This window comes from Hypanus sabinus, chromosome 8, assembly GCF_030144855.1.
Source record: "Hypanus sabinus isolate sHypSab1 chromosome 8, sHypSab1.hap1, whole genome shotgun sequence".
Taxonomy (NCBI): domain Eukaryota; kingdom Metazoa; phylum Chordata; class Chondrichthyes; order Myliobatiformes; family Dasyatidae; genus Hypanus; species Hypanus sabinus.
Genome location: NC_082713.1, coordinates 71,140,653 through 71,165,453, shown reverse-complemented (window position 1 = coordinate 71,165,453; position 24,801 = coordinate 71,140,653). Strand labels below are relative to the sequence as shown.

Here is a 24,801-nt window from a genome sequence, read left to right as displayed (position 1 = left end):
TCATGATTACATATAGACCCAATGACCAGTTCATTGATTGCAATAGAGTACCAGGAGAGGCAGCATCCTAAGCTGTCAAAGCTCTGATATTCACAGCAGCTTAATGGATGGGAATGTTCATCAAAATGTTTTGATTCCCTTCTCCTTCATAACTGAGAGTCAAGAGGTAAATACAGAACTCTTACAAGCTAAGAACATTAAACTCTACAAAGACCAGGAACTAAGCAGGGGTTCTGTTCTTTCTCTTTGTTGATTTATCTGCCTGATAAATAAATTGCTGCCTGGGATGAAATAATTTTTACTTCAGCAGTCTTCTATTGCCAATTATATCTCATCAATTTTCTGCCGAGACTTTGGATTAAAATAACTTGACTCTAGCATGTATTTTTAAAACAATCTTTTATGAAAGCCCTGGCTACTCAAAGGGCCGAATGGCTCTATTCTGCTCCTATGTTTTCTGGTCTTCTGGTTATTGCATAGTAGGTGTTTTCAGTGCTATTAATTTATTGGTTATGAACTCAAATTTCCACTCATTTTTCACTATTTGACTTTGAGAACCATACAGTCAGACAAATACTGTCAACCTCTCATGAATATCTGTGGAATTTGTGGCCACGAGCGACTGCGGAGGCTAAGTCATTGGGTACATTTAAGGCAGAGATAGATAGGTTCTTGATAAGCCAGGGCATCAAAGGATATGGGGAGAAGGCAGGAAAGTGGGGATGACTGGAAGAATTGGATCAGCCCTTGACTGAATGGCAGAGAAGATTCGATGGGCTGATGGACCCTCACTATTGTTAATCTTATCACCATTTCTTGTAGACCAAGGATATAGCAGTCAGAAGTGATAGCATCAGAACAATTTGATTCAATAACTGAATGCAAAGATTAAATATAATTGAAGAAACAAATATTAATGTTGTGATGGCAGTCACAACCACAACCATTGAGCAAGAGTCTGTAAGTGTAGGCCTTTTAGACTATTGGCGTGCTTGAGATGGTTTCCCTGTCAGTGGCGAGCTTTCAGTGAGTCATTAATCTAATGTGTGCAAGAAGTGATGGCCTAGAATCCTTGAAGGGCAGCAGAGTGGTGCAGCTACTTTACAGATCCAGGCACCCAGGTTCAATTCTGACCTGCGATGCTATCTGCATGGAGTTTGCATATTTTCCTTGAGTCTGTTCAGGTTTCCTGAAAAATCTCAAGGGTAAAAATGTTGTAAGATTAGTTGGCCACAGCAAGTTACCCCTAATTAGCAGGTGAGTGGTAGAATCTTGGATCTTAAGGTTTACCTACTTTTCCCTTTTCTTCTTCACTAAATTCACCTTCCTCAACAGTCAAGATTTCCCTACCTTACCATCTTGTCTTTCCTTTTGATTGGAGCATCCTCCATACAGTTGGCCTCAAACACTCTTCACATTTAGGATGTGAATGCCCAAAAACAGCTGTTTCCAATTAACTCAGTAGTTAATTGATCTGAGACATAAGCTTTTTTCCCCTCTACAATTGCACTCCTTCCTTCTGAACATCTCTAGCATTTTTTGTTTTGAGTATTTCAGGCAAAAATCATTGTTATAGAGAAGTATAGCATATGTACAAGACATGTGCTCTTCAGCACATCTAGTCCATACAGAAGCCATTTAAACTACCCACTCCCATCGACTGGTCATAGATTCCTTTAAGTTATAGAGTGAAAACAAGATATTTTAAAAAAATATGCTTTAGGTGCTTGTAAATCAATTTATTACATGTATAAATTTGCAGGACCCTGTTGAGTTATAGAAGATGTTTATTGCTGATAAATGAATTCCTTCTTTAAATTCTAAAATTATGTTCAAGGAACAAGAGAAAGCTGATTCAAGTTTTTTGAGATCACCAAAACCAAAACATAAGTAGCTTTAAAGTAAACGCCCTTTTCTTTTGTCTCTGTTTTTGGAACAGGGTGAAAACAAAAATAATGCTTTCACTCCGACAAGCTTTCAGACATTTCTGTCAGAGTGTAATGCTGACTACTGGTCAGGTAGCAAGGGAAGCTTGCAGACATTTGGTAACTGTTTTTATGCTAAGGTGGCAAAAGTTTTACTCTTTTAGTCACAAGGCTGTGTAAAAGAAGTCATGGCTTTGGTTTCCAGCTTATTCTGTAGATGGTGGCCAGGAAAATGGTTAGGTACCTTTCTCATCAAAAAGGAAAGTAAAAATAAACAGTCATGATATCATTTGTTACCTGCTAACCTCTCACAAAAGGGACACTTTACTTATTTTGTATCTTTCCCTGTCTTAAATATTAAAAAAGTGCTTATCTTCAGTGGAATTATGGTCAAAAATTGTTTGTAACCTGGTATTTTCGGAACAGTTGCAGCTGCACTTCTTGATTGACGGTCATCAGACCCTTACTCTTCACCGGGGCCTTCTCTCCCCGCCAGGCCTCTCTCTCCTCCACAGGCTCCTCTCTCCTCATCAGCCATCTCTCTCCCAGCTAGGCTGCTCTCTCTCCACACCAGGGCCCTCTCCACCATGCCAGGCCCCCCTCTTCATGCCAGACCCTCTCTCTCTCTCTCTGCCAGGCACCTGTCTCCATGCTAGAACCCCTGTCAGTATCCTCTCTCTCCCCACCTGGCCCCTCCCCTCCTCCCCCACCACCCCACCCCTGCCAGCCCTATCTCTCTCCACCTGGCCAAAGTGGCAGGGCAGGGTTTGGTGACATTGAGTCTCCAGTAATGAGATTGACAAACACAAGAGGGATGGTTTTCCCACTGCCCATATAATGACATCCTAACCATAACTTTTCTGTGGTCTATTTTGAAACTGAATGCATGGGAGTGTCCCCAGTCGGTGTTAAATTCACAGGGAATGTATCACCCTATTCTCATTGCTCTAATTTGATAGAGCCGATAACTATTTTATAGGCCTAATTATTAGGCTCAGTTTAGATCATTTGAAGATTAGGTCTAAACTTTGCAAAGGCTAGAATTCTACATCCTTTTTTTAACCACCTTCACAATTAGCCTCACCACCACCAGGGAACTACTCCCAGATCTCTTTTGTCCAAGTACTTATTTTGCTTTTAACTTTTGATAGAAAGATTGAGAATACTTCACACTTCTCAGCATGAAATTTCATCTGCTTTTTCTCTGTCCATTCCACCAACCTGTCTGTATCTCCTTGAAGTCCATTACTATCCTCCATACAGTTTACTCTGCCTACACATCTTGTATGCCAGTTTTAAAACCAAATATTGTATGAAAAATATAAATTACTAATATGTTTTATAAAAATCACCAATCCTTGTAAGATCAACCACTGGGGCATTCCACTCTACATTTTGTTTCTGATACTGAGACAACGGGATATCCAGTTTGGGATTTGGTACAAACTTCAATGGATGAGACTTAGCAAGGTGATTTAGCTCTCCTGACTTGGCAGCAAGTTTGAGGAAGTCCAAGCAGGAACACAAGATGTGAAAGAGGTCCCGTACTGAGGCTGGTCTTGAGAGCAATTTACTGACATCTCAGTTTTTGCAGGAGCATTTTATATTCATCATGATGTGTTCATATTTCTTTAAGCTGACTCTCGGGTACATTTGTCAAATGCTCTGGTTTTCTGCTGCTAGATTCGTTCCTTTCTCATTGCAAAGTACTGACTGCATGATAGCTCATGACTTCACACCCTCTGGTTGATCCATCGGAGGCCTCATTTATTGAGTAAACCTTTGTGCTCAGGCCCTGGATGCCTCACGGATTCAGCAGCCTGGGTCTGAGCCTGACCTTGGGTGCTGTCTGTGAGGTGTTTGCATTGTTTTCCTGTGACCTCATGCGTCTCCTCCATGTTCTCACACAGCCCAAAATGACGATGTGAGTTAGAATGTAGGGAGAATAAAGCGGTTCAGGATAGAGCTGGTGTAAAAATGGGTGGTACCTGGTCGGCACGGTCTGGTGGATTGATGGTCCAGTTTAGCTGCAGCATGTCTCTCTGTGACTCACTGAATATTGATGAACCAGTCAATCACTGGAGGACATTACTGCTGATCAAATTCTGTGCCTGCAATTTGCTTTAGAACAAAAGCTCAGCTCAGCCGCTGCACTCGAATCTGGGGGCTTTCGGCCATATTTTAGCTGAATGTGTTGTTGGGCTGTGGTTAGGGAATTACTCTATCATCTTAGTTTTACCACGCAGCTCTGTCGAGGTAATGGAACCTAAACATAGGCTGGCATCTCTGCAGCCCTTGTTGTGACCTCAGGCCATCCCAGAGATTTCTATAATCATTGTATTCACTCTTGTGATGTAGGAAGTATTGCAACCAGTCAGAGCAGAGCAAGGTCCCTCAAGCAGCAATGTGATTATAATCAATGATCTATTGAAAAAAATTGCCACTACTACAAGAAGAGCTCAGTTGCCCTTCTTCAGAACTATGGCCTGGGATACTTTAAGTCCTTTGAAGGGTGCAGAGCCTCTGATTAACATATCATCTGAAAACTGGCCTCACCAGACATTGCAACAATCAAGTATCTTGCCACAACACATCTGCTGGGATTGTGGGCTCACCCACTGAAATGGACTTTCTGACTCAGAGATGAGACATAAAAAAAAATTTATAGAGGCAGCATATTTTAAATCCTAGTTAATCTATATTTGAGGTACAAAATTGCTTTACTTTAGGGTTAGAATTTAAGCTGATGTCACTGTAAATAAAACTCCATAAAATAACTGTATCATGTAATAGACTGTTCTGAATCTCACATAATATCTGAAAAAGAATCCAAGTACCGGTCTGCTGAAGTTCAAGTTCGGCTTGTATCACTTCATACACTTGATCTGAAATGGTGGGCATGATTACAATTTCCTGGTCATTAAAGGCATTTGGTGCTGCATGCGTCTGAATACAAGAACCAGCAAGAAGAGATGAAAACCTTAACAACATCAGTGTGCGGATTAATGTCGAAAAATGTGACAGCAACAGAGAAATCTGTCTGGATATTGTTGGAATTAATTAGAACTGTATAATAGTACTTGCATTGTCATTACAGCACAGAGAAATGCACTTGGTATGGCAACAGCACCAGTGCGAGCCTGCTATGTTTCAGGAGCAGGAAAACACAGTAGACTATCACTGGCATCATTTATACAAGTCATTTCCTGTGGGTTTTCTGTGATGATAATGATGATGATGATCCATCTTCAGAAGGTAAAAGAAGTAAACAGCCAGTTTTGTAATCACTCTTCCTGCCAGGCAAGAACAGTTGTGGGATTTGTGCAAAGGTATAATTGTCCTCAGAGACTTAACACTTGGATCACCAATCAAAGATGCCAAAGTCGTTTTGTATTGCTCTTGTTCATACCTTTTGCATGTTGGATGTGGAATTCTTTTACTTTAATAAGAATCAGAAATATCTGGTTAAAAACCTGTTTCAATACCTTTTGCAAACTAAATGGTAGTTTCCAATTAAGGTTAAGCAGAAAGTGTACTGTGGGAGAAAACGGTCCATATTGGAATAACTCCAACATTCAGCAATTGTATTTAAAGACTTTCCTCACAGGGAGTTTACCAATCTTGGGACCATGAGGTTAAACCACTATCCAGTGCATGGTTGAAATACTTAAAATACTCATTTTATTTTCATCAGTTTCTTGTTAATAGTGCTTCCAAATTTTTGCAATTTGTGTACACACACATATTCTGATCTTAAAGTATTTCCCAAATTCAAAGCATATCAAATTATTTCACAATTCACAATATTTTCTTGTCTGTTTCGGCTACAAATATCAACTTTCTTATATATTGCACACATCAAAAATAGTGAATCAGGTTTTTTGTGCTCTTTAAGAGAACTTTTTGTATCTTTGAACTCTTTAGTACCAAGCTTAAGTAGCGCAGGATTGAGAGGTAAAATAAACCTTCTCAAAAATCTATTAGAAATTAGATTTTCTTCTTTGTGAGAAGGGGGTTAGAAAGAATTTTTCTTCCAATATTTTTATCTTTCAACTGTTTTCTAAGACCTATAATGATTCCAAGGGGAACTGAAGACCTCATAACTGCTTATCTGGATGATAAGAAAGTAAATTTGTAGAGGGAGTAGATATAACCAATATTATTACCTAAAATCATTTCAGATTAAATATGAAGTTTTGGCTGGATGCATTAATTGGGACCAGTTATTTGAGTGTTCAGCAACAAAAGAGTTCTGCACTATAACTCTTTTTACATGTTGTCTATGTTATTAAACAATTTAGTTTGGCACAACTTCCTTGACTAAAACTACAAATTAATATCATTAGAATTTTGCCATAAATTAGACCATTAATGGGCATTTAATCTCATCTCTTGAGAGAGCTCGCTATCTCTCCCCAGCAGTTATAGGCATTAAATGTTGTTCAATCTAGTAACAGACTTTTTATCTGTTAAGGATCAAGAAATAAAATTTAAAAACGTTTAAATAAGCTTCAAATCTTTAGGGAGTTTTCTTTGTCAGTTTGAGTAGGACTGTAAATGTTCTATTTGCTTCCAGATTCAAAAGATGTACTGTCAGCCCTCTTATAATGAATGCCTGGCTTTAATCCCTACCCTGTTTATTTGTCTTAAACTGAAATGCCCCCTAGTGTAATTCATGTAAATTGAGGAGTCTTATCCATAATATGGTAATTGCACAGTCTAAGATTTTTGAGAAATGTTAGCAAAATCTTTCTTGTTTTATTAACTAAATGATTAAAGTATGATTAAATAGTAAAGCCTTATGTTCAAGCGAAGCCAAAAAGGGTATTGGTGTTTATATGGTGTAGATTCTAAAGAGAAAATACAATAGATTGCCCTGATCAGTTACATCATGTTTAACGTGGTGTTCTTTGTAATATTTACTTTATTCTTCCTCACCTTTAGCACATTTTATGGAAGGAAATTGTGGGTGTCTGCATCCTGTATGTTAAAGAATCAGAATGTCATTGACTCCTTATCTCCCTTAAGAAAGCATTATTCCTCTGCCTGGCACCTCTTCTTCATGAGATAGTAAAGCTGGCATTTCTCAACCATTGGCACAAGTTCACATTTTGTCTCTCCCTGTGACACTCTGCAGTATATCAAATTCTGATGTGACATTGAACTAATCTAAATGATCTTCTTTTTACAGAAATAAATTGGTAGTTGGGCATTTTTCTTTAACAAATTACTATTTAATTTAGTGTGTAAATTGCAGAGTTGTTTCATGTCATAGAAAACGTCTGTTTAAGGAGATGGTTTAAGAAGTTTAAGAAGAATTCAGATTTTTGGATTATTGTGGGAACTGCAGTAGCGACGGTTTGCATCTGAAGTGGAGAGGGAGTAATAGCCCAGCGTGAAGGTTTGCCGGGGCGGGGCTTGGGGGAGGGGAGGGAGTTAAATACACTGTGGGGGATGGGAACCAGAGCACCAGAACAGACAGTGGCGTGATTGTAATGAAAGATATTGTAAAGACGATAAACAAAGACAGGAATCAAAAGGTTGAGCATGTAGCAACTATGTTCTGAGCTGCATATATTTCAATGTAAGGATTAATATAGGAAAGATGGAGGAGCTTAGAGCATAGATCAGCATGTGAAATTATAACATTATAGTCATCAGTTGCAGAAGGGGCAAGAGTGGCAATTCATTGTCCTGACGAAGGGTCTCGGCCCGAAACGTCGACAGTGCTTCTCCCTCTTTAGATACTGCCTGACCTGCTGTGTTCCACCAGCATTTTGTGTGAGTTGTTTGAATTTCCGGCATCTGCAGATTTTCTCATGTTTGTTCCAGGGCTTTGTTGTTTTAGATGTGATAGAGCAGGAGGGAATAAAGGTGGAGGGGTGTCATTACTTGTCAGGGAAATTGTCATAATCTCATGTTCTTTGGTAGGACAGACTGGAGAGCTTGTCTATTGAGGATTTATGGGTAGAACTGAGGGATAATTAAGGTACCGTCACGTAAACCACCCAACAGTCTGTGGGACTTAGAAGAGCAAATTTGTAGAGGGGTCACAGGCTTTTTCAAGAAACATAAGGTTGGGACAGTAGGTGATTTTAACTTTCCTCATAATGCCTGGGATCCCCAAATGGTAAAAGTGCTGGATGGGATAGCGTTTGTCAAATGTGTTCTGGTATGTTTCCTTAATCAACACATAGAAGTCCCGCCTAGAGACAGTGTGGGACTAGATCTTCTATTAAGGAATGAGACAGGGCAGGTGACAGAAGCTTGTGCAGGGGAACACTTTGCATCTAGTGATCTTAATATCATTAGTTCAAGATAATTATGGAAAATGATAGGTCTGGTTCTCGCATTGAGATTCTAAATTGGAGAAAGGCCAATTTTGATAGTATCAGAAAGGGTCTGGCAAGTGTGGATTGGGACAGGTTGTTCTCTGATAAAGGTGTACTTCGTAAGTGGAAGGCTTTCAAAAGTAAAATTTTGAGAGTGCAGAGTTTGTTCCTGTCAGAATGAAGGGAAAGGATAACAGGTGTATGGAACCTTGGTTTCTGAGCGATATTGAGGCCCTGGTTAAGGAAAAAAAGAGGTGTATAGCAAATATAGGCAGGTAGGAATAAATGAGGTTCTTGAGGATTATAAGGAATGCAAGCGAACACTTAAAAAGGAAATCAGGAGGGCTGAAAGAAGGCAACAGGTTACTCTAGCAGACAAGGTGTAGGGGCATCCTAAGGGCTTCTACAGATACAGTATATTAAAAACAAAAGGATCGCAAGGGAGAAAATTGGTTCTCTGGAAGATCAGAGTGGTTATCTATGCATGGAAACAAAAGAGAAAGGACATATCTTAAATGGATTGTTTTGCATCTGTATTTACTCAGGAAATGGACACAGAGTCTATAGATGTGAGGCAAAGCAGCAGTGAGGTCATGGACCCTATACAGGTTATAGAGGAGGAGGTGTTTGCTGTCTTAAGGCATATCAGTGTGGATAAATCACCATGGCATGACAACGTGTTTCCTCAAACTCAATGGGAGGCTAGTGCAGAAACTGCAGGGGCCCTAGCAGAGCTATTTAAAATATCCTTAGGCATGGGTGAAGTGCCAGAGGTTTGGAGGGTAGCTAATGTAGTTCCATGTTTAAGAACGGCTTTAGAAATGAGCCAGGGAATTATAGGCTGGTGATCCTGACATTAGTGGGAAAGTTATTGGAAGGTATTCTACGGGATCAGATATATGAGTATTTGGATAGTCAGTGACTGATTAGGGATAGTCAACGTCCTTCAATCCTGAAGTCGTGCCCACTTGTCCAAGAATCCCCTACCATGGGAAATAACTTTGCCATTACTAATCTGTTTAGGCCTTTCAACATTCTCCTGAACTCCAGGGAATACAGCCCAAGAGCTGCCAGACGTTCCTTATACTGTAAACATTTCATTCCTGGAATCATTCTCGTGAATCTTCTCTGAACACTCTCCAATGTTAGTATATCCTTTCTAAAATAAAGAGCCCAAAACTGCACACAATACTCCAAGTGTGCTCTCATGAGTGCCTTATGGAGCCTCAACATCACAGCCCAGGTCTTATATTCTATACCTCTAGAAATGAATGCCAACATTGCATTCGCCTTCTTCACAACTGACTCAACCTGGAGTTTAACCTTTAGGGTATCTTGCACAAGGACTCACAAGTCCCTTTGCATCTCTGCACTTTGAATTCTCTCCCTATCTAATCAATAATCTACCCATTTATTTCTTCCATCACAGTGTATGACCATACACTTTCCAACATTGTATTTCATTTGCCACTTCTTTGCCCATTCCCCTAAACTATCTAAGTCTCTCTGCAAGCTCTCTGTTTCCTCAACACTACCCGCTCCTCCACCTATATTTGTATCATTGGAAAATTTAGCCACAAGTCCATTAATACCATAGTTCAAATCATTGACATACATTGTAAAAAGCAGCAGCCCCAACACCAACTCCTGTGGAACTCCACTGGTAACCAGCAGCCAACCAAAATAGGATCCCTTTATTCTCACTCTCTGTTTTCTGCTGATCAGCCAATGTTCCACACATGCTAGTAACTTCACAGTAACTTCCACGGGCTCTTAACTTGCTAAGCAGCCTCACGTGTGGCACCTTGTCATAGGCCTTCTAAGAATCCAAGTACTCCACATCTACTGCATCTCCTTTGTCTACCCAGCTTGTAATTTCCTCAAAGAATTGCAGTAGGTTTGTCAGGCAGGGTTTTTCTGTCAGGAAGCCTTGCTGGCTTTGGCCTATCTTGTTACGTGCTTCCAGGTATTCCGTAATCTCATCCCTAACAATTGATTCCACCAATTTCCAAACCACTGATGTCAGGCTAACAGGTCTATAGTTTCCTTTCTGCTGACTCCCAGCCTTCTTAAATAGCTGAGTAACATTTGCAATTTTCCAGTCATCTGGTACAATGCCAGAATCTACTGATTCTTGAACAATCATAATGCCTCTGCAATCTCTCTAGCTACTTCCTTTAGAACCAGAGGGTGCATTCCATCAGGTTCAGGAGATTTATCCACCCTCAGACCATTTAGCTTCCTGAGCACCTTCTCAGTCGTAATTTTCACTGCACATACTTCACTTCCCTGACACTCTTGAATGTCCAGTGCACTGCAGTTATCTTCCACTGTGAAGACTGATATAAAATATGCATTCAGTTCCTCTGCTGTCTCTGCATCATTCATTACAATATCTCCAGCGTCATTTTGCATTGGTCCTATCTCTACCCTCAACTCTCTTTTACCCTTATATACTTGAAAAAGCTTTTAGTATCTTCATCAATATTAGTCACCGGCTTCTTTTCATAATTCATCTTATCCTTCCAGATGACCTTCTTAGTTTCCTTTCGCAAGTTTTTAAAAGCTCCCCAATCTTTTATCTTCCCACTAGCTCTGGCTTCCTTGTATGTACTCACTTTTGCTTTTACTTTGGCTCTGACTTCACTTGTCAGTCACAGTAGTGTCCTTCTTCCCTTTGAAAATTTCTTCTTATTTTTAATATATCTGTCTTGCACTTGCCTAATTTTTGTAGAATTTTTGCCATTGCTGCTCTGCTGTTTTTCCTGCAAATGCCCCTTTCCTGCCAACTTCGGCCAGTTCCCCTCTCATGCCATTATAATTTCCTTTATTCCACTGAAATACTGACACGTTGGATTTTACTTTATCCCTCTCAACTAGCAACGTGAACTCAATCATATCATGATCACTGTTCCCTAAGGGTCCTTTAACCTTAAACTCTCTTATCACCTCCAGATCATTGCACAATACCCAGTCTGGCACATAGACTAAATAGGTTAAGACTTTATTCCCTAAAATGTGGAAGATTGAGGGGAGATTTGATAGAGATATACAAGATTATAAGGGGTATAGATAGGGTAAAATGCAAGCTGGCTTTTTCCACTGAGGCTGGATGTGACTGCAATCAGAGGCCATGGGTTTAAGGTCAAAGGTGAAACATTTAAGGGAAAAATAAGGGGGACTTCTTCACTTGGAGGAAGGTGAGTGTATGGAATAAGCTGTGGCTTTGATTTCAACATGTAAGAGAAATTTGGATAGGTACATGAATGTGCGAGGTGTGTATGGCTGTGGTCTGAGTGCAGGTCAGTGGGACTAGGCAGGTTAATAGTTTAGCATGGACTAGATGAGCTGAAGGGCCTGTTTCTGTGCTGTAGTGTTCAATGGGTCTATGACTCTACAACTATTGATAAGCAAACCATTATATCATTCTGATCTTTGGACTGCATCTTTTTTTCGGTTATATCTATAGTGTTAGGTGGCCAGTGGTGTACTGACCTCTGCACCAGGCTTCAAGGCGAGTGGTCCTGGGTTCCAATCTGGTTGGCTTCTTGCACGCTTTCCATCTGTGCTGGGTTGAGTGTTGAACTAGCAACTCAACCTTGTAAAACAAACAAATTCTAAAGAAATGGCAAGATTGCCACCCGATGCCCCAGTGAGGCACCAGACGGAGTATGTTGCGAATATTGCCTAATGTTGGGAAAAGTCACTAGGTGCAATGTACTCAATGTGTCATTGCTCATACAGACCATAAGACTCCTGTCTTATAGTCTGGTCATCATTAGCTGTCATGTTACATTTAATGTCCGTCTTTGTTTTAATCATTTCATGACCATTCCTTCTCAGCTAAATTGAATCTTTGCTTTGCCTTTTTCAGGTCCATTACACAATGTTGCTGGAATATTTCTCTTCCACAAGATTATAATTTCACCTCGTGACAAAAGAAGTTTCCCCGCCTGGCACACATGCAACTTTGATTCAAGGTTACTCATCCTGACACGTCTTCCTTTCAGCAAGCTCATTAAGGCTGACAAGACTGATATAGTTCTTCGTGCTAACTACCTCCTGGAGCCCTGAGCTGCCATCACTCCTTTGGATTCATTGGGAGTGTCTTTTACCTGGTCCTGGAGATATCTTGGAACTCTTTCTCAGTGAATTATGGCTGCTGCAGTCCAACACACCGAGCTTGTGTTTGAATTTGCTAGCAATGGAATGGATGATGTGCAGCAGGTATGTCTCACAAGCTTAAAGTTTAACTTGCACCTGATAATAACGAATCACTCAACTAATAGAATACAAGAACAATGGGGCCTCCAAGTTCCCCATCTAATTGTGCATCATTGTGATTCAGAGATTTTGTGCCATTTCTTTACCATCACTAGACCTTTGAGCCAACTGCAATGCAAAGAATATCCTCCTCATACAGGAGGTAATGTATTGTTTCAGATTTAAGTAGAGATCAGCAATATATGCTAGTTTTACCAGTAACATCTGTACTCTGTATACTTCCAAAAATGACTGGAAAACTATGGGTTTCCCTATCAACTTAGGCTCTGACTGCACCACAAAAAGGTTAAAGTGATGCATATTTTGTTGCTAGTTATCTGCTTGGCCCCTTGGTGATTGCTATCAAGGTCAATTCATGTTACTTAATATTTTCTAAATTTTCTTTCATCAAATAGGCAACCACCAACACTCACTCTCGCTTCCATTCTGAGTTCCAGTAAAAAAAGTTAGCTGTCAGCTAGAATAACTGTGGGAATAACCGAGACATGGCTTCAAGCTGACAGGGCCTGGGAAATGAATATACAAGGACAGACTGACTGGCAGAGGGGGTGGGGTGGCTCTGTTGGTGAGCACTGATATTCAGTCCCTTGCGAGGGGGGACATAGAATCAGGGGATGTAGAGTCAGTATGGATAGAACTGAGAAATTCTAAGGGTAGTAAGACCCTAATGGGAGTTATCTACAGGCCCCCAAAAAGCAGTCTGGATGTAGGGAGTAAGTTGAATGAAGAGTTAAAATTGGCATGTCGCAAAGGTAATGATACAGTTGTCCTGGGGGATTTCAACATGCAGGTAGACTGGGAGAATCAGAATGGTACTGGACCCCAAGAAAGGGAGTTTGTGGAGTCCCTCCAAGATGGATTCTTAGAACAGCTTGTACTGGAGCCTACCAGGGAGAAGGCAAATCTAGATTTAGTGTTGTGCAATGAACCGGATTTGATCAGGGACCTTGAGGTAAAGGAACCATTAGGAGGTAGTGACCATAATATGATATGTTTTAACCTACAATTTGAGAAGGAGAAGGGAAAATCGGATGTGTCAGTATTACAGTTGAACAAAGGGAACTATGGAGCTATGAGGAAGGAGCTATCCAATGTTCAATGGAACAATACCCTAGCAGGGAAGACAGTGGAACAAAAATGGCAGGTATTTCTGGGAATAATGCAGAAGGTGCAGAATCGGTTCATTCCAAAGAGGAAGAACGATCCTAAGGGGATTAAGGGGCGGCCATGGCTGACAAGGGAAGTAAAGGGCAGTATAAAAATAAAAGAGAAGTATAACATAGCAAAGATGAGCGGGAAACTCGAGGACTGGGAAGCTTTTAAAGAGCAACAGAAGATAACAAAAAAGGCAATACGCCAAGAAAAAATGAGGTACGAAGGTAAACTAGCCAAGAATATAAAGGAGGATAGTAAAAGCTTCTTTAGGTATGTGAATAGCAAAAAAATAGTTAAGACCAAAATTGGGCCATTGAAGACAGAAACGGGTGAATTTATTATGGGGAACAAGGAAATGGTAGATGAGTTGACTAGGGAAGACACAAACAATCTCCCAGATGTAATAGTGGCCAAAGGAACTAGGGTAAAGGATGAACTGAAGGAAATTTATATTAGGCAAGAAATGGTGTTGGATAGACTGTTGAGTCTGAAGGCTGATAAGTCCCCGGGACCTGATGGTCTGCATCCCAGGGTACTTAAAGAGGTGGCTCTAGAAATCATGGATGCATTGGTAATCATTTTCCAATGTTTTATAGATTCAGGAACAGTTCCTGCTGATTGGAGGGTGGCTAATGTTGTCCCACTTTTCAAGAAAGGAGGGAGAGAGAAAACAGGGAATTATAGACCGGTTAGCCTGACGTCAGTGGTGGGAAAGATACTGGAGTCAATTATAAAAGATGAAATTACAACACATTTGGATAGCAGTAGAAGGATCAGTCCGAGTCAGCATGGATTTATGAAGGGAAAATCATGCTTGACTAATCTTCTGGAGTTTTTTGAGGATGTAACTATGAAAATGGACAAGGGAGAGCCAGTGGATGTAGTGTACCTGGACTTCCAGAAAGCTTTTAATAAAGTCTCACATAGGAGATTAGTGGGCAAAATTAGGGTACATGGTATTGGGGGCAGAGTATTGACATGGATTGAAAATTGGCTGGCTGACAGCAAACAAAGAGTAGTGATTAATGGGTTCCTTTCGGAATGGCAGGCTGTGCCCAGTGGGGTACCGCAAGGTTCGGTGCTGGGACCGCAGCTGTTTACAATATACATTAATGATTTAGATGAAGGGATTAAAAGTAACATTAGCAAATTTGCTGATGACACAAAAGCTGGGTGGCAGTGTGAAATGTCTGGAGGATGTTATGAGAATGCAGGGTGACTTGGACAGGTTGGGTGAGTGGGCAAATGTATGGCAGATGCAGTTTAATGTGGATAATTGTGAGGTTATCCACTTTGGTGGCAAGAACAGGAAGGCAGATTACTATCTAAATGGAGTCAAGTTAGGAAAAGGGGAAGTACAACGAGATCTAGGTGTTCTTGTACATCAGTCAATGAAAGTAAGCATGCAGGTACAGCAGGCAGTGAAGAAAGCTAATGGCATGCCGGCTTTTATAACAAGAGGAATTGAGTATAGGAGTAACAGGTCCTTCTGCAGCTGTACAGGGCCCTGGTGAGACCCCACCTGGAGTATTGTGTGCAGTTTTGGTCTCCAAATCTGAGGAAGGACATTCTTGCTATTGAGTGAGTGCAGCGTCGGTTCACAAGGTTAATTCCCGGAATGGTGGGACTGTCATATGTTGAAAGGTTGGAGCGACTGGGCTTGTATACACTGGAATTTAGAAGGATGAGAGGGGATCTGATTGAAACATATAAGATTATTAAGGGATTGGACACGCTGGATGCAGGAAGCATGTTCCCGCTGATGGGTGAGTCCAGAACTAGAGGCCACAGTTTAAGAATAAGGGGTAGGCCATTTAGAACAGAGATGCGGAAAAACTTTTTCACCCAGAGAGTGGTGGATATGTGGAATGCTCTGCCCCAGAAGGCAGTGGAGGCCAAGTCTGGATGCATTCAAGAGAGAGTTAGATAGAGCTCTTATAGATAGCAGGGTCAAGGGATATGGGGAGAGGGCAGGAACGGGGTACTGATTGTGTATGATCAGCCATGATCACAGTGAATGCCGGTGCTGGCTAGAAGGGCCAAATGGCCTACTCCTGCACCCACTGTCTATTGTCTATTATGCAAACTCAGTCATAGCATGCCTACTTTTTAACAATTGTTCTTCACTGGATTTCAAATAAATTTTCACTTCCTCTAACACTCAGAATTAAGCATCATGGTGTTAAGATTCTCCTCCCTTATTTTAAAAGGCAGTGAGCGAGCAGGCTCATTTAAAATCTTCCATCATTTGCCAATGATGTTGCAATTCTGTGAACTCTATTTACAAATGAGCAATAAATGCTATCGGGAGAAGATTGCAGAGTGAGCAACTACACCCAGATGCGCCAAAGCTGTTACCATGGTAGTGTTATGAGATTGAGTTTATCCCTCATTTCATGTTAAGTGCTGATTACTTTATTGCTGTACCATCCTAGCCTATTTCTTAAGCGTTCAGTCGAACATTATGGCACATTTCATTTTAGAGATTATTATTTTCCTTTACTGCCCTTTGGAGATATTGGTCGCACCCAGTTATTTCCATCTTTAAATGTTCATCGATAATGTTAAGTTCACTGTGTTACACATTTCTGTGCAGCAAACATTTGAATATGACAGCTAAATATTATCACATTTCCATTCTCACCACCCCTAGTGATGCCACGATACTGGACTGATGCAAATAGTAATTTAAATAGCTACTTGCATCAACAAAATAGATGCTCATTTTCCAATGCCCATGGGTATGACATCAAATCAAATCTCCTGTGCTGCACACAGCTCACCTCATGTCTGTGCACTTGTGTTAGTTGGAAGTGTCACAGCACCACAGTAAGGTAATGCAGGTGGATTAGTCTGACCAATCAAGCACTGGAGCAGCTGCTTAAGGGAAGGCAGTTCTGCCACTCCAGGCAGGAAGAAGAGACACTGCAAAGTCAAGCTAAGTACCACTCAAATAGAGTGAGAAACTTCACAGGGTTCTGTACTAACAGTTAATATCAGTTTGACTATGAAATTGGTGCTTGAGGGATGGAAGTTTTAATATTTGCCCACGCTTTGCTGGTGAGGCTTAGCTCAAGTGCATTATAGAGTTTCTTAAGTGCATAATAGTTTGCCAAACCTTTTGTTTCTGTCTGCTGTCCAAACGTATCCCTATCTAACATTTAGTTGGACTTGAACTTGAACCCTGATTCATCATCCTCATTATTGAGCTGAGTGAGTCACTGTGTTCTTCTTGTCGTTCTTCTTACTTGCTTCTTTCTACCTGACAATTTCAAATGGACTAGAGAAAATTGATAAGGTCACCAGATAACCTTGCTCCTTGCGCAATTCGACAGACTCTTCTCCATGCTCCCTCTGCAGCAGGTTATATATAAAATTTTAAGCAGAATTTTTCCCATCCTTTGGCTGTATTGACCAGGTGAGAAAAAAAGACAGAAACTCAGATGAATTAACATTTTGACAGAAGGTACTGATAGTTATGAAAGAATGAATGAATGATCTTTATTGTCATTATACATAGGTACAATGAAACTCTGTTTGGCTTCCACTCAGGTAATTAAATAAAGCGGTAGATAAAAACAAGGCAGTAATAGAAAAACAGTATTAAATAGATAAGTAGCAGAAAATAAGTTGCAGCAGCACCAGAATATCACAGTAAAGCACAAAGTGCTGTTACTGCAAGTATATGAGTCCTTGTGTGTGCATGTGTTTCAGTCATTGTTCTGTGGGAGTGGTGTGAAGGAGGCCACACCTCTGGGGTAGAAGCTGTTCCTCCGTCTATTTGTTCTGGCTTTTAGTGTCCTGAACCTTTTGCTGGACAGCAGCGGGTCAAACGGGGAGTGGCCGGGGTGTGTGGTGTCTCTGGTTATGCTGATTGCTTTCCTCCCGAGTCTGCTGGAATAGATGGTGAGGATATGTGCTTTCCTTGAAGTAGTATCAGGGCATCTATCTAAATCAGTGCTGTTAATTGCTGAGTATCCATAGGTGATGTGCTGTCATCACCATTTTAGCAACACATCAGCCTTCCACATACTTTTACAACCCATATTCCACTGTAAAAACATTTACTGTCTTAAAAGTAGAAAATATGGACAATCAAAAGCTAAACATTTCAATTTAAAATACCATCAATAGGCTAAGATTTTGCGCACATAGGACTACTGAAGCAAACTGAGAGACAGAGTTATTCATTATGGAAACAGGTCCTTTGCCCAACTAGTCCATGATGACCAAGATGTCTACCTGAGCTTATCCCATTACTCTGTGTTAGGCTTGTATTCCTCTAAACTTTTCCCATTCTTGTACCTGAAGGGTGGAATGGCTTCTTTAGATGTCATAAGAAAATATAAAATATGGAAATTATGATGGTTGTTTAGAACTGTTGACATTGAGAGTGAAGTAACTCCTGTACTTTTGCTTTGAGAATCTGGGATTGCTCACAAATTCAGGTGTTGGGTGTTGGGGGTGTTCTGTCTACCACTATGCTATACTGTCATACATACCGTATAGTTCCATAGCAGGTTAGAGCTTTGTTGGGACTCCCCAAAGGATGCCTTCTCACTGCTTCTCATATTCTGCACCAGTCAACCCTTGCATGAGATCCAAGACCTCTGATTTTGTCTGGAGCTCTAGCGGATTGTAAATTAGAAGGAAAACATGAAGGTAATGTAGCCAAAAAAAAAGCAGTGATACTGGAAATCTGAAATAAAAAAGATTGGTCGGAAGCAATTTGCAAAGCAGATAGCGTTGGCAGAAAGGGAGCCAGACAACATTGCTGGTCAAAGACACTTTGTCAGAACTGGTTAAGAATTATAACAAGTTTCAAATTTCAAGTTGCAGAGAAACTGGGGATGAATGAAAGGAATATCTGAGATAGGTCAAAATGGGGACCTGCATGATATCCATAAGCACCCACTGAAATTTTGCTTCCAGGCAGTAGCTGGATAGTGCTGTTGGTGAAGTACATTTTACTGACTGTGCACATATGTGCCATTCTTTTCTGGGAGAATGGGGAGTGAATGGTTCAGTTATGAGGTGCCCGTCAAGTTGGCGGTTCTGTATACTCAGACCTGCTTAATGCTAAAGATAGATTCCTGGGAGGTGGAGCGCCATGTAAGTCAGCGCTCTGCGGAGTCCTTATAACATCAGTAAACATGTGTACCTGATAAAAAAGAAATCAAACCCAAGATATATGATATTTTATGTATACACAGTAATTTGTGGAGTAACAAACATGCAGATAGGTCTAATCTGTGCATCAGTGGAGCAGCAACTCATTGCAACAGCAGTGGAGGGAAGCAGGTATTGGTTACATCTTAGGGCCCAGGCTGTAGGTTCTCCTTTAACTTTGGCTTCTTCTTCAAGTAGGCATCAAGATTTGACTGCCTTTTATAAGTTTCCTCTCATGAAGCAGTTCCTGGTAGCAGGAAATCATATCAAGAGCAGCTCTCTTTGCCTTACTGCTTTGCTCCCAGTCAGGGTCATTATCGATGAATTGGTCCATGATTTGGTGATGCTGGTGTTTCCTCTTCTCCATCCGTGTCCTCAGATTCACTCAGGATGTGTTGCTCTGCCAATTCTTGAAGCTCTTCGTTATTAAGACCCTCACAATGAAAATGCAGCAACTCTTCGATATCACCATTATTAACACCATCTAATCCTGCTATGTCAGACAGTTCAACAAAGTTCTGCATGAAATCCTAGGATGCCATTGCATGCTTTTGCCCATAGCTTCTTCCGCACTCCAGTCATGCAGTTTAAAGTTACTTCATCCCAGTATCTCTGATATTGTTTATAGCTTTCATGATGTTGTAGTTTTTCCAAAATTGCCTGATGGATTGTTTGTCTTGATCTTTTGTTTCCATGATAGGTTGTTTGAATGTGTGACAAAGGTAATAGGCTTTAAGTTCGATATTACTCTTTGGTCCATTGGTTGGACTAATGTGGTGGTGTTGGGTGGAAGGTAAACCACTTCTACAGGAATACAGGTCCAAAACGTGTCAAGATTCTCAGGGTGGCCTGAGACATTATCAAGCAACAACAATGCTTTAGATGCAAGGTCATGCTCCTCACAATACCACTTCATTGCTGGACAAAAACAAACCAATTTTAGAAAACATTAATCATTGTTTAAGCTTTCTTGTTTGATTTCCAAATCACTGGTAGACTTGACTTTAAAATGACTTTCATTGCTCGTGGTGTTTCAGAGTGATACACTGTCAAAGGCTTTAAGTTAAAGTCACCTTTAGCATTGCCTCCTAGCAACCGAGTTAACTGGTCCTTTGCAGCCTTGAACTCAGATGCACGTTTTTCTTCTCAGGAGGTGAATGTACGAGAATGCATCCTTTTCAAAATAGGCCTTTTTCATCGGCATTGAAGACAAGCTCGGAAGGCTAATCATCCTTTTTGATTATGGCCTTCCGTGTTGCAGGAAAATCCTGAGCTGCATTGCTGCTTCACCAGAGATACGTATGCGATGGAGGTTACTGCGCTGTTTAAATCTATCAAACCAGCCTCTGCTGGCTGTGAATGTACCAACGTATGTTCTTCTTCTTGAATATGATTGAAGATGCTTCTTTCCATTGTTATCAGCTGGCTTAGGGACATGTTTCATTCTGGTTGGTCATTCACACATGCAGTATATTTAGCTCTATTTTCCATTTTTTTCAAGCAAGTGGTTCCTTGAACAAGTCATCTTCATTGATAATAACTTTGAGGTCATCATTGCAGAAGCTTTTTTCTTGTCTGCATTTTTTATATCAACTATCGCTCACCAGCTTCCAAACGCCCCATTGCTTACAAGTTTCACATCCATACTAGTGCTTTTCTTAGATGTACTACCCTCACTGGAAGTTGCAGGCCATTTTGCAGATATTAATTGGAATAAATTGGTGAGGAAGCTGGAATGCTTACACACGAGGGGGAGGCAGAGAGTGAACTAATACATGATTGGCTGCGAGTGGCTCAGAGCATATGTAAAGTACTCTCATTGCCTGACTGGCTGTAATGCCAGCCACTCCTGAGAAATTTTAAGTGTTGTTTAAAATGAAATTTGTCCTTTTTAAAAATTTCAATAAAGAATTGAATAACTGTATTGTAACAAATCAGCGCTATGCAGCGTAGCGTTATACAGGGTTTGAGTGTACCTGGTGTTACCATTGTCGTAGCTGCATTGATCCAGGTAGTGGAATGTATTTCATCATGTTTTATTTTTATGTATTGTATAGGCTGGGGATGCTCTGGAAAGTTAGGCTGCATGACTCAGCCAGTGACCTGCTTTTGTGGCCATGTTCGTTCTGTGGCTAGTCCAACCAAGACTCTGGTTGACAGTGGAAGGTTTTAATAATCTTGTTGAATGTCTAGGGGGGTGATTAGGCTATCTTTTGTCGGCAATGTCATTGCCTGCTGAATATTACTTGCCACGTTTCACGTTCCTGGTGAACAGAGAAGTAGATTGCATGGGTGGTAATTGCCTGGTTTAACGATATAGCATCTGAGCTACTATCTGCTAATAATTTTCTCTGTGGATGTGGTTAGCTGCTCTATATTTTAAAATTACACACTGCAAAAGCAGTATGAACATGATGCTGAGTAAGAGGCCCCTCACTACTGATGATTTATCAATTATTCAAAAGAAAGGTTTAAAACTAAAGCAACACACACAAAAAACGCTGGAGGAACTCAGCAGGTCAAGAAGCATCTATGAAAAAGAATAAACTGTCAGAGTTTCGGGCTGAGACACTTTCTCAGGACTTTAAAACTAGAGTGCATTTTCATTTTGGTCCATTTATAGGGTTCCAATGTACCCCAAATACTTTTATATTGTAGTTTATTGAATCAGTAAATTCAATGGCATACGAGAAGGCCATTTGGCCCATTTTGCTGAGCCTGGCACTTTAAAAATCGGAGAAACGTTTAGATGCTGTAATCTGAAACAAAAGACATACTGCTGGAGGAATCAGTGGATCACCCAGCATATCTTGAGGCAGACAGATGGTTGACGTTTCAGCTTGAGATCCTGAATTAGGGTGTCAACCTGAAAGGTTGATTATTCTTTTGCCTCCATATATGGTACTTAATCTGCTGAGTTCCTCCAATAGTTTGTCTTTTATTTTAAATATCATATCCACTTAATCCTGAAGCCTAACTCTTTCCTTATTTTCATGAGTTACCCACTTCCCTTCAGAGAGCAATGACTTGATCTGCTCTCTCCACGCTCCAACACCGTGCTACCCAGCTACAACTGTTGCATCCGAGATCACCTCTGTTCGAAACTACTCACCAAGTAAGATTCAATCGCCAGCACTCCATCTCAGTAATTTCTTAGTTTTTCTTTAAACTAATGTTAACTTCTTTCAGTTTCTCTGGTCTTTCTGTAAAGACCCACAAAATATATCTTTCCATTTCCTTATTCTGCTGAATACTTTTCTCTCTCAGGCTATAATGAATCCATATTAATTTGTGCTAATCTTTTCTTTTTAATATATCTACAGAACTTTGTGTTTCTTATAATTTACTTGCCTATTTCTTAACAAATTATTGGTATGAAATCATTTGTAATCCTGAGTCTCAGTGCTCCTTCGACAGCTTTATAAGTTGCTTCCTCCGATTTAAGACTTTCTTTAAATGATTAGCCATGGATATATCACTTTCTCAGGTGGGTTATTAACAAATGAGGCAAGATGGTCCAAAGCAACACATGCAAAATGCTGGAGGAACTCAGCAGGTCAGGCAGCATCTATGGAAAAAGTAGGTAGTCTACGTTTTGGGACCTGACCCTTCTTCAGCACTGAGATGAAAGGGGCAAGATGCTAGTATAAAAAGTTGGGGGGAGGGGAAGAAGGCTAGCTGGAAGATAATAGGTGAAGTCAGGTGGGTGGGAAAGGTCAAAGGCTGAAGAAGAAAAAATCTGATAGGAGAGAAGAGTGGAACAGGAGAAAGGGAAGCAGGAAGAGGCCCACAGGGAAGTAACAGGCAGCTAAGAAGATGGTCCAAATGTCTCTTTGGCCTTAAAGACTCATATGCCACATATTAGTACTTTAACTGTTAACCAATATTTGTTATACTTTTCTCCTCAACCAGCCACAGCCAACTCATGCTTCACTGAATCATAGATTTACAGCATGGTAACAGAGCAGAAAGAATCATTTTGTCAGTTCCTCCAGCATTTTGTGTGTGTTGCTTTTGTCACTGAATCTTTATTGTTTTGTTTTGTATTTCCATATTCCGCAATGTAAGTCCTCATTTAATGGAAATGGTTTTTGTCCCTCTTGCCTTAGTCCCTTACGTAGATCTGCAGGCAGACAGTGGTTCTGGCATGTTAGCAACCTTCTGGACAATCCTTCATACTTTTCAAAACATAAATGCTTAGACTAAATAGATTTTTTTTAAATGACCTCTTGTGTAGTTGATGTTTGTCACATAAATCTTTCTACTCTGATCCTTCTCTTTTCTTTCTTTCTAAATCTTTTTATTAATATTAGTAATATGGACAGAATACAAATGATATATTGATAAAGAAATTACCAACATATAAATTCCATTACATATGAAAAAAAAACATACATAATAGTTACAATATAAATGAGTTTACCAAGACATAAGCCATAAGATATATGTATGGACATAGTAAATCTAAATATTTCAAAATGTATAATATAAAGAAAACAGAAAAAAGAAAGAAAAAAAAACAAAAAAAAAATTATATAATGCAGAACTAGCTAATCTAATCTAATAACTATAACTAATAAGTAATATAAAAGAAAAAAGTAACAAAAAAAAAGAGAAGGAAAAAAAAAGCGGGCTGTTTATAATATCTCACAAAAATAAGTATTCATCAATGCCGTCACTTCCGGTCCTCTCAAAATACATAAGCTAAAAGCTGGGAAATCAAATGAACTTGGCACAGGGTCATATTACATCATATGAAAATGTTGAATAAATGGTCTCCATAACTTTTCAAATTTAATAGGTCTCAAAAGTACCACTTCTAATTTTTTCTAAATTTAAACATAACATAGTTTGAGAGAACCAATTAAATACAGTGGGAGGATCAATTTCTTTCCAATTCAACAATATAGATCTTCTAGCCATCAGAGTTAGAAATGCAATCATTCGACAGGCTGAAGAAGGTCTGATCATTCTCTTGGCAACTATTAAAACAACAATGAAGCTAATTACTTTTAAATATGTCTTCAACTTGACAAATGAAATCTTTTGGCATGGTTGAGCCAGAGTGAGGCACTGTGGCACTGTCGGAGAGTACTGAGCAGCTGCTGTTCAATATATAGCACACAAGTCGATGGGATAACATCTCACGATTTGTCTGTCATTATTTGACCCGCTGACTGCACTGGCTACAAATGCTTCAAGGAAGTCCGTTCAGAATTTTAGGTCCTGAGATTTAGTATACAGTATTAAAACAAATTTTCTTTCTTTTTTTGTGCATTTGAAACCAGACATTAATTCTGTAGGCTTTTGTGCATTAATGTTTATTGTTCACAATAAGGCTCTGATGACTTGAAACATGATGTCAAGGCAGGCAGGTCAGCTTTGAGTATTCCAAAGTAATCAAACAAAAAAGATGTAAGACAACTAATAATATTAGGCATAAAACTTAGAACAGTACAATACAGGATTTGGGTCCAAGATGTCAGCGCTGAACACGAAACCAAATTAAACTAATTCTCTTCTGCCTGCATGTAATCTATTTCCCTCCATTCCTTCCACTTTCAGATGTCTATCTAAACACTTCTAAAACAGCACTATTGCACCTGCTTCCTTTATTACCCAACAGCCTGTTCTGGGGACCTGCTGTTGTTCTGTGCATAAAAGATTAAGTTGCTCTGCACATCTCCTTTCACCTTAAATGCACATCCTCAAGTATTTAACTTTTCTGCCCTGAGAGAAAAATTCAGAATGCATAAAATATAAGACGATTAGACCATAATTCACAGAAGCAGAATTATTAGGCCATTTGGCCTATTGAGTCTGCTCCACCACATCATCATGGCTGATCCTATCTTCCTATTAGTCCACATCTCCTGCCTTCTCCCCCTATCCCTTCATGCCCTGACCAATCAGGAATCTATCAGCTTCTGCCTTAA

General features: G+C 40.1%; 1 protein-coding gene across 4 annotated transcripts in view; it reads left to right on the top strand.

Annotated features, from left to right (window-relative positions):
- Positions 1–24,801, top strand: part of elf1 (E74-like ETS transcription factor 1) — a 293,475-nt gene that overhangs the window by 209,691 nt on the left and 58,983 nt on the right. For all 4 annotated transcript variants that reach the window (XM_059977322.1, XM_059977321.1, XM_059977320.1 and 1 more), the window contains one exon: positions 12,132–12,484. In XM_059977322.1, the coding sequence (XP_059833305.1) occupies positions 12,413–12,484 (72 nt within the window). In that variant the 5' untranslated portion in view covers positions 12,132–12,412. The remainder of the gene's footprint in view (positions 1–12,131; positions 12,485–24,801) is intronic.